The sequence below is a fragment of the Triticum aestivum genome, chromosome 3A, assembly GCF_018294505.1.
Source record: "Triticum aestivum cultivar Chinese Spring chromosome 3A, IWGSC CS RefSeq v2.1, whole genome shotgun sequence".
NCBI classification, from domain to species: Eukaryota; Viridiplantae; Streptophyta; class Magnoliopsida; order Poales; family Poaceae; genus Triticum; species Triticum aestivum.
In genome coordinates this window covers 670,999,446-671,008,663 of record NC_057800.1, presented here as the reverse complement: position 1 = coordinate 671,008,663, position 9,218 = coordinate 670,999,446, and the positions used below count along the sequence as shown (strand labels likewise).

The 9,218-nt window shown below is 44.3% G+C and overlaps 2 protein-coding genes across 2 annotated transcripts; both read left to right on the top strand.

Annotated features, from left to right (window-relative positions):
- The first annotated feature begins 217 nt into the window (after window positions 1-217).
- On the top strand, window positions 218-1,752 carry LOC123059030 (uncharacterized protein At4g15970). The gene is made up of 3 exons (XM_044481688.1): window positions 218-594; window positions 679-1,044; window positions 1,131-1,752. The coding sequence occupies exons 1-3, from the start codon at window positions 358-360 to the stop codon at window positions 1,638-1,640; spliced, it is 1,113 nt and encodes a 370-aa protein (XP_044337623.1). The 5' UTR covers window positions 218-357; the 3' UTR covers window positions 1,641-1,752.
- Window positions 1,753-6,032: 4,280 nt separating this feature from the next.
- On the top strand, window positions 6,033-7,493 carry LOC123057126 (uncharacterized protein At4g15970-like). Its single transcript, XM_044480255.1, has 3 exons — window positions 6,033-6,272; window positions 6,364-6,726; window positions 6,897-7,493. Exons 1-3 carry the CDS (start codon window positions 6,033-6,035, stop codon window positions 7,386-7,388), a joined length of 1,095 nt encoding a protein of 364 aa, XP_044336190.1. The 3' UTR covers window positions 7,389-7,493.
- Window positions 7,494-9,218: the final 1,725 nt, after the last annotated feature.

Here is a 9,218-nt window from a genome sequence, read left to right as displayed (position 1 = left end):
TACTCGGAAGGAAGTGACGAATGCATTCGCGTGCAGTACACGACTGCCCGGCTATACTGACTCAAATTAAGGAATGGATGCGCACGGAGGCACTCGGATTAACGGCCTTGCTTCGCGTGCCTGGTCGGCGTTTGAGGAGATCAAGACACGACTAGCTAGTAGGAGTAGTACTATAGTACTCCTTGTAAGACGCACTAGGATTGACCTTGCTTCGCGTTCATCCTAGAGATCTATGGTAGTACCGTAGTAGTACTCTTATATTCAGCCAAGCCCATCGACAACAAGTGACGTAGTAGTCTTACCCGGGCCTTTGCAACAAGTACGTCCACCGACGAGTACTGCTCCGGTGCGATCGGCATGGGCAGCCTGAGGAGCACGCAGCACGACTGCGGCGGCGGCGTCAGCCACTCGCTCTCGTTCCTCCTTGGGGCTCTCCTCCCCACCGTGCTGCTCCTCTTCCTCGCCTCCGACCGGGTCGACGAGCAGCTGTCCAGCATATCGACCTTCCGGTTCCGGAACGGATCGTCAGCTCATCAGCTGACTAGCCATGCTGCCGACCTCCCGACCAATGGCTCGGATGGTGGCGACAAAAAGGTACGTACAGTTCACTTGTAGTGTGTGAAATGACCGTGAAGGGCTAGGAGCTTAACCGATTTGCATGCTTGCCCACAAGCGCAGGAGGAGTCATTCCCGGGGCTGGCGGAGCTGCTGCCGAGGGTCGCCATGGACGACGGGACGGTGATCATCACGTCGGTGAACGAGGCGTTCGCGCGGCCCGGCTCCCTGCTCGACCTCTTCCGCGGGAGCTTCCACGACGGCGAGGGGATCGGGCACCTCCTCAACCACACCCTCATCGTCGCCGTTGACCCCGGCGCCTTGGCCCTCTGCAAGGCCGTGCACCCCCACTGCTACCTCCTGGAGGTCATGGCCGCCGGCGTCAGCTCCGCCAACGGCTTCATGACCAGAAGCTACCTCGAGCTCGTCTGGTCCAAGCTCACCTTGCAGCACCGCGTCCTGCAGCTCGGCTACAACTATCTCTACACCGTAAGCTACCAAGCCACACATACATGCCTCTGAATCTCTCGTCTCACATTTCAACGGATGAACCGAAATTTGTTATGATAATGCAGGACCTGGATGTGCTGTGGCTGCGCAACCCGTTCCGGCACATCAGCCTCTACGCCGACATGGCCGTCTCGACGGACCGGTTCAACGGCGACGCCGAGGACCTGACGAACGCGCCCAACACCGGCTTCTACTACGTCAGGTCGACCAACCGCACGGTGGAGATGGTGAGGCGGTGGCGGGCGGCGAGGTCGCGGTTCCGGCCGCTGGCCCACGACCAGGAGGTCTTCGAGGCGATCAAGGGCGAGTTCGTCGCCGGCGAGCTGCGGATAAAGCTGGTGTTCCTCGACACGGCGCTCTTCGACGGCTTCTGCGAGTACCACGGCGAGATGGACCGGGTGTGCACGATGCACGCCAACTGCTGCCTCCGGCTCGCGACCAAGATGCACGACCTCCGGAACGTGGTCGCCGACTGGAAGAGGTACTCGAGCCTGCCGCCGCCGGAGAAGATGAGCAGCAAGCTCAGGTGGACGTACCCCGCCAAGTGTGCGGCGACGATGAAAATACCGGCATAATGGCTTTTTACTGGTTCCTGTAGTGACCTTAATTACGAACTTTTATGCAGTGATTTGGTTTCGACAATTTTAGAAGATATTTCTACAGAAGAATAGATGCTTTTTCGATAAAGGGTGTTTTCTATTGGCTCATAATGTAGCAATGAGGGAGTACATTCATAACGAGCACACCTGGCCTCTGCATAGTTAGAAGTGCCCATATATAGTCATGCCGGCAAATAGCAAAGTTAAATAAGACCGAAGCTTATGCCTAGCCGCATAAAAAAAAGATGAAAAATAAGTCCCGAATGATCGAAACAGTGATAGATGATATACCACAGTGACCATCTGTACCACCCACTTTTTGATAACACACAAACTACGAGAAAGGTTCTTCAAAGACGGCACCTCCATGAAGGAAATAACACACAAATGCCGCTGTCGCCGGATCCAACCATCGAAGGTCAAATCGTGGGTTTTCACCCTGAAAATCACCGTCGAGTAAACTGCAAAACAATGCCTTCATCAAGATAACGACTTAAAAGAAGCCGCCATTGTCAAGTATAACCAACCAACAAGGGCCAGACTTAGAGTTTTCACCCTAGAGCTCAAGACCGGATATTTGAGAAGCACCACCCAACCGAAGTCATTATATGATGTCTCCTCCACTTGCCACAAACCTAGCAGCTGCATACGTGCACAGTCCCAGACCATGCCCGGGCGACCAGATAGTCAAGCCACGACAAAAGTCGGACCATGCCCGGAAGAATAGATGTTTTTTTTGAAAGCGGAAGAATAGATGTTTGGTATGTGAATTTCTAATAGATGACACTATATTTTCTTTGATGATGCCAATTTAATTTAATCATCGTAAATTTGAGCCCACAGCCCACCCTTCATTTTTCTTTTCGATTCGCCACTGCACGTACGGTTGGGTCACGTATGTGTACCTTTTATCTTCGGGAAATGTTTTTGTGCGGCAGGCCGGCCGAACGCTCGACCGGTCTCTCGGCCACGTACACGCCACACGGCCATGAGGGCCCACACACACGTCCCTTTTTTATCCTCTCCTCCACCACACACATTTTGGGTGTGTTTGGTTTGTGTCCACGACACCATTTGCGACTATGCCTGAAGTGTGCCTCGTACTTGTTTGGTTCATGCCTGAAAGTCTCCCTCGTTTTCTTCTCAGATTCATGTGCTGCGCGAGAAAGACGACGAGGAACAAGCCCCATCTAATGACTATGGGAGTCAATCAGACGGCTAGCGTGTGACCGGCCCAAATCTGAGCCGGCGCGCCGGCGCCTAGCACTCACCCTTGTCATGGGGGACGTTTCCCGTTGCCCTGCCTTCAAAGCAGTTCTATGTTGTCTTTGAGCAAGGGCCGAGTGCGTATGCGTAGTGAAAACCATGCACCACCTGCAAGCTTTCCTCGTCGGCAAACCTGTTGCGTGCACAAGTTGCAGATAGTGAGCTTAATTTCTTCACTGTACATGGCTGAAAGCTGGCAAAGACGGGAGGGAAACCAGGGGATCTTGTTCTTTTGTGTGAAAGTGGATATCTATGGCCTTTTTTTAAGGCAAGCATATGTATGAATTTAATAAGGTACCATGATAATGATACTTGGTAAGTAAAGATGAACTTAATCCTTCATGCGTGCATCCGTCTCCATCTACCTAGTTTTCGTCCTTGGCCGGTGCAGTGCAAATTGATCTCTGTTATCGCCAACTCAACTCCCAAGGCCGAAGGCCGGGTACATGCAGGCAATACCCAGTAAAAAGAACAAAAGTAAATACAAAATTAACCCTCGAGAAGAAAGAAATCAAAAGTAAATTAGAGTACATAAATCGCAAAATTTGCACACCATTTAAACAAAAAAAAATGCACTTTTTGATAATATGCAGGAATAAAGATATAATAGTGGATTTTTGGTAAAAAATTTCCAGAAATGAATGAACTAGTGGCATTGATATTACCCTTAAAACAGAAAATAAAAAAAATGAAATAAAATGTAAATATTGAAGTATTCTAGGAAAGAATGAATTAGTGACATTGGTAATACACTTTATAAGAAGAAAATAAATGAAAAATAATCAAACAAAAAATGAAAAGAACTTGCACACAATTTATGTAAAAAAATATGTTTTTATAATATGCAAGAATAAGCATATAACAGTGGAATTTTCAGAACAAAGGTAGTCTCCTAAGAAGGAATGAATTAGTGGCATTGGTTTTACCATTAAAGAAGAAACAAACAATATAGTTTCCTAAGAAAAAATGAATTAGTAGCTTTGGTATTACCCTTTAAGAAAAACAAACTTAACAAAAACTAAAAAAATCAAAACAATCTAGTTTCCTAAGAAAAAAATGAATAAATGGATTTGTTATTACTCTTTAAAAAGAAAATTAAATAAAGACAAAAAATTAAAATAATGAAGTTTTCTAAGTAAGAATGAATTAGTGGCATTGGTATTACCCTTTAAAAAGAATGAAAATGAAATAAAATCTAAAACAAACAATGACAAATTTTGCACATAATTTACAAAATAATTGTTTTTTGAATAATATGCAATAATAAGCATGCAATAGTGGGGTTTTCCAAAAAAAGGTAGTTTCCTAAGAAGGAATGAATTAGTGACATTGGTATTACTATTAAAAATGAAATAAAGTAAAATAAAATCAAAATAATGATGTTTTTCTAAGAAAGAATGAAGTAGTGTCTTTTCTATTACCCTTTAAGAAGAAAAATGAAATAAAAATCAAAAAAATAATTTTTCCCTATGCTTTAATGAATTTCTCTTTGGTATTACCCTATAAGAAGAAACAAAATGAAATAAAAACTAAAACAGAATCAAAATAATGATGTTTTCTAAGGAAGAATGAATTAGTAATATTGGTATTACCCTTTAAGAAGAAAGGAAAATGTCCCCTAAAAATGAAACAAAATAATGACAATAGTTACACACAATATACACAAAAGATGTGCTTTTTAAAAATATGCAAGAATAAACACGTGATAGTGGAATATCTCAAAAATAAATAGTTTCCTACGATTGAATGAAATAGTGGTAGTGATATTACACTTAAAGAAGAAAGAAACTAAAATAGACATAAAATAAAAAGAAAAATAAAGTTTAATACAGAATAATGGATCAGTGGCGTATTAACCTTTTAGAATGAAGAAAATTAAAAAAAATGGGACCCAATTTTGCACTGAAATTGCACGTTTTTAATATGTAAGAAAGAAACATATAATAGTGCAATTTTTGTGCTCTAATATAATATATATATACATATTTTTATAGTTTTTGCATGCAAATTTTATACTCACTTAACATCCCAAACATGCACATAAAAAACCAACCAAAAATAGAAGAAAAAAACCTACACAAACAGAACAACAACAACAGCAACAACAACAACAACAACAAGAACAATGCCTTTAGTCCCAAACAAGTTAGGATAGGCTAGAGGTGAAACCCATATTTGTTTGTGTAGGTAAAAAAAAACCTACAGAAACAGCCCAATAAGAAAACACATAACGGGTTTCAGTCCAATAAGGAATCGACTAACTCAAAACATTGGTCAGTCAAATCCTTTCGACCCAAAACCTGAGACTACACACAACAGGAAAAAAAAACAAAGAACACGTATCTTGGAGCAGCAATCAAAGGTAAAAAAAATTGACTAACCAAATTTAAAAATCAGGCAACTTCCATATAAGCTAATAGAGTGCTTATGAAAATACATTGAGGTGTGGGTGGGGTCCAAATTGGATATTTTACCTTTCTGCATTTTCCAAGCACTGTATAGCTGCAACGAATTCTTTATACCAGAATACCACTTCGAGGTCTCCAAGCAACAATGAACTGGTGGATATCGTGGGCATTAGAAAATTCAGGTTCCCCGCCAAATGGGATTAAAATTTGGCTACAGATAGCCTTGAACATGATTGAAGTGCCAGTCTTTGTTATCGCGAACACATGCTGCCAACTCACCTCGGATCATCGTGCCCAGCACGTACGCCATGGTGGCCATCAGAAAGTCAGAATGTCGCCGAGATACCCCATGGCGCCATTTCATTGCCAAGTCGGAAAACAGCCCAAAACACCGTGCTCTTTGGTCCATGCGTGCAGCCGTGCAGCTGCAGGTAGGTTTTCACCTGGAGTGACGAGAGGAGGTGTTATAAGTACGAGGCAAAAATCAACTGAACCACAGCAACATGCTGAATCTTTCAAAAAAAAGTACAAGGCAAAAATGGAAGCCTTGGAGGGTGACGAGCTTCCGGCCGTGTGCGTTCGCGTTCGTGGTGGAAGCGTCGTGTGCAGGGGTAGTTGGCATGCAAGTGGCGCCATTTTTAGCTGTATACATCTGCAGGCCAGTTGGGTTGCAAGTCGACGGCGGCTCTGGGTCATGGCAATGGACATGACGAGCCGTCTGGGAAAGCAGCGCAACGGGGCCGGCGTCAGCCACGCGGTCTCGTTCCTCCTCGGGGCCCTTCTCCCCACGGTGCTGATCTTCTTCCTCGCCGCCGATCGGGTCGGCGTGCAGCTGGCCACCATATCGAGCTTCCAGTTCGGGAATGGATCGACTCACCAGCTGGCTACTAGCAATGCTACTAACCTCCCAGGTGACGGCTCGGGCGGCGAAAAGGTACGTCGCGCAGTTCATTCGCAGTGTGTTGCATGGCATGGTACTGTATGCACAGTGGTTGAGAAACTAACCGATTTCCGCCATGCAGGAGGAAGCATTCCCGGGGCTCGCGGAGCTGCTGCCAAAGGTTGCCATGGACGACGGGACGGTGATCATCACGGCGGTGAACGAGGCGTGGGCGCGCCCAGGCTCCCTCCTCGACCTCTTCCTCGGCAGCTTCCGCGACGGCGACGGGATCGCGCACCTCCTCAACCACACCCTCATCGTCGCCGCCGACCCCGGCGCCTTGGCACTTTGCCAGGCCGTGCACCCGCACTGCTACCTCCATGAGGTCACCTCCGCCAACGTTAGCTCCGCTAACAGCTTCATGACCAAGAGCTATCTCGAGCTCATCTGGGCCAGGCTCGAGGTCCCACAACGTATCCTCCAACTTGGCTACAACTATCTCTCCACCGTAAGCTACCCCGCATGCCTCTAACAATTTCACAAACCGTTGAGAAACATTGCATTCTCTTTTTTCCCTCATTTCATTTTTTAGTTGTGTTACATTTTATTATTTCAAAGAGTGAAAGATCACACACTATGTCTAGGTTATGCATCTTCAGTTAATATTATTGATGGCAGGATGTGGATGTCATGTGGTTGCGCAACCCGTTCCGGCACATCAGCCTTTACGCCGACGTGGCCATGTCGACCGACCGCTTCTATGGCAATGCTGAGGACCTACAAAATGTGGGAAACGGCGGCTTCTACTACATTAGGTCGACAAACCGGACGGTGGAGATGCTAAGTCGTTGGCTGGCAGCGAGGTCGCGGTTCCCCTCCGCCCATGACCAAGGAGTGCTGAACGAGATCAAGGCCGAGCTCGCAGCCGGTGACCTACAGATCAAGTTCGTGTTCCTTGATACGGTGATCTTTGGCGGTTTCTGCCAGTTCCACGAAGAGATGGACAAGGTATGTACGATGCACGCCAATTGCTGCATCGGGCTCAAGAACAAGGTGGACGACCTCACCAACATGATTGCCGGTTGGAAGAACTACACGAGTAAGACGCCATCGGACAAGTTCAAGTGGACGTTCCCCACCAAGTGCAAGGCGTCGATGGGAAAACGCTAATTAGTGAAATGGAGTATTATAAGAACACAATCTAGCATTCCAGATGCAAAAAGAACGAAAGAGAATTACCTCCTCCTCCCCCTCCCCGCGCATCTTGACGTCCCTATGAAGACCCTTCAGTTGGGTCCGTTTTCCATTGTTATTAAGTCCTTTCCATTTTACTACATGATAACACCTCAGTTTTACTGATGTTTCACTAAGGTTTGTTCGAGGTTTTCATTAGTTTTGTGAAACACTTTAAGAGAAGGTTTCCCGTAAAACCGAGTGAAACTCAAACTAGCTAGTACAACACTACATTGAAACTGGATCCACCAAAGTACGTACCAAAACCATATGAACCCATGAAACCACAATGAAAGTTGTTGGAAACCTTATGGTACCTGCATAGATAAAATATAGTTTTGGAATGTTTTATTCAAGTGTTAAAAACAAAATTTTGAAATCCGCTTAAACGTGAACCAAAACTATGTGAAAACATGAAACCACGATGAGGTTACTGAGAACCATATGAAATTTTACCGATAAAAAATGGGTCAGAAAGTTTCATCAATATTTCATTCCAGTTTCATAACATGAACATTATAAATTTGAAAATTGTTCAACATCGATATTCTTTGACAGACCGTCAAGATAACGAAAAGGTTTATGGTTTCTAACTTTGAAAATGTGTGTGTCAATATATGGGAGAGAGAGGGGGGGGGGGGGTTGGATTGTGGTTCTTAAAAAGTGGAGAGTTCTAAATTAAAAAAAAGAATATGATAAAAGATCCCACGAATGTCAAAGTACTTGGAATCATTGGATAGTCCTTGGACATCAACATACATGTGGGAAATCCTCGTTGATTCCATATGCGTAATTTAACACAGAGTTGTCCAAGCCACAACCGAGGTAAGTGGCCTAGTCCTACCCCGACTAACGAGTGTGTGACTATTCAGAGAATGCTTTGGTGGCTACTAAATAGTGTGACACTCTCAATCGATGGATCTCGCTTTGGTTCTCTGTGATAGCTTTACTTGAAAACCTGAATTGCCATGATAGAATCTTTCCGCAATAGCTCCTCTATTTTCTTCATCTTGCTGAGGTGGGTATGGGTGGTGATGACCCATGGTTGCTACGATGAAGTGGTTATAACAAGGTTAACATATATTTCTTTATTTTAGTGTCATTAGAGTATGCACGACACAAATGTATGTGTACATGTTAGTCATGTCAAAGTTGTTTGTGCATCTCGACGACAATATGAAGGCCAACTGAAGATCACACTAATTAACTTGAGTTCCTGCATGAGGCTACATGCTTACCATATGCCACAATATATGTGAAGATGTGGTTTGGATTCAAAGGTTAGGATCGAGAGGTGATTGCAGGAATCATGCAAACACGTATGTATAGAAGCCACATAGGAATAGTTCGTGTCATTTCTGTCATTGTATCTGAGTTGTAATCAAGCTGGCTAGTCTACCTGTCTTGTTTTTCTTAGGTTAGGCAACAACATGTCATTTATTATAGTCACCTGAAAATGGAATAAACATGAGACACATTTTCATGTGTGTGAATTGGTCACGAGTGTTCATAGTGGATAAAGAACGGTGGCTTGTGTCTCCTTTCGTGGTCCGAGTTTGAGTGAGTTCGGATAGATAATACTCCCTCTGGTCCTTTTTACTCCGCATATTAGAGTTGTGTCAAGTCAAACTTTATAAACTTTGACCAAATTTATATTAAAAAATATCAGCATCTACAATACGAAATATATATACTATGAAACTACATTTCATAATGAATCCAATAATATTAATTTGACATTGTGAATGTTGATACTTTTTTCTATAA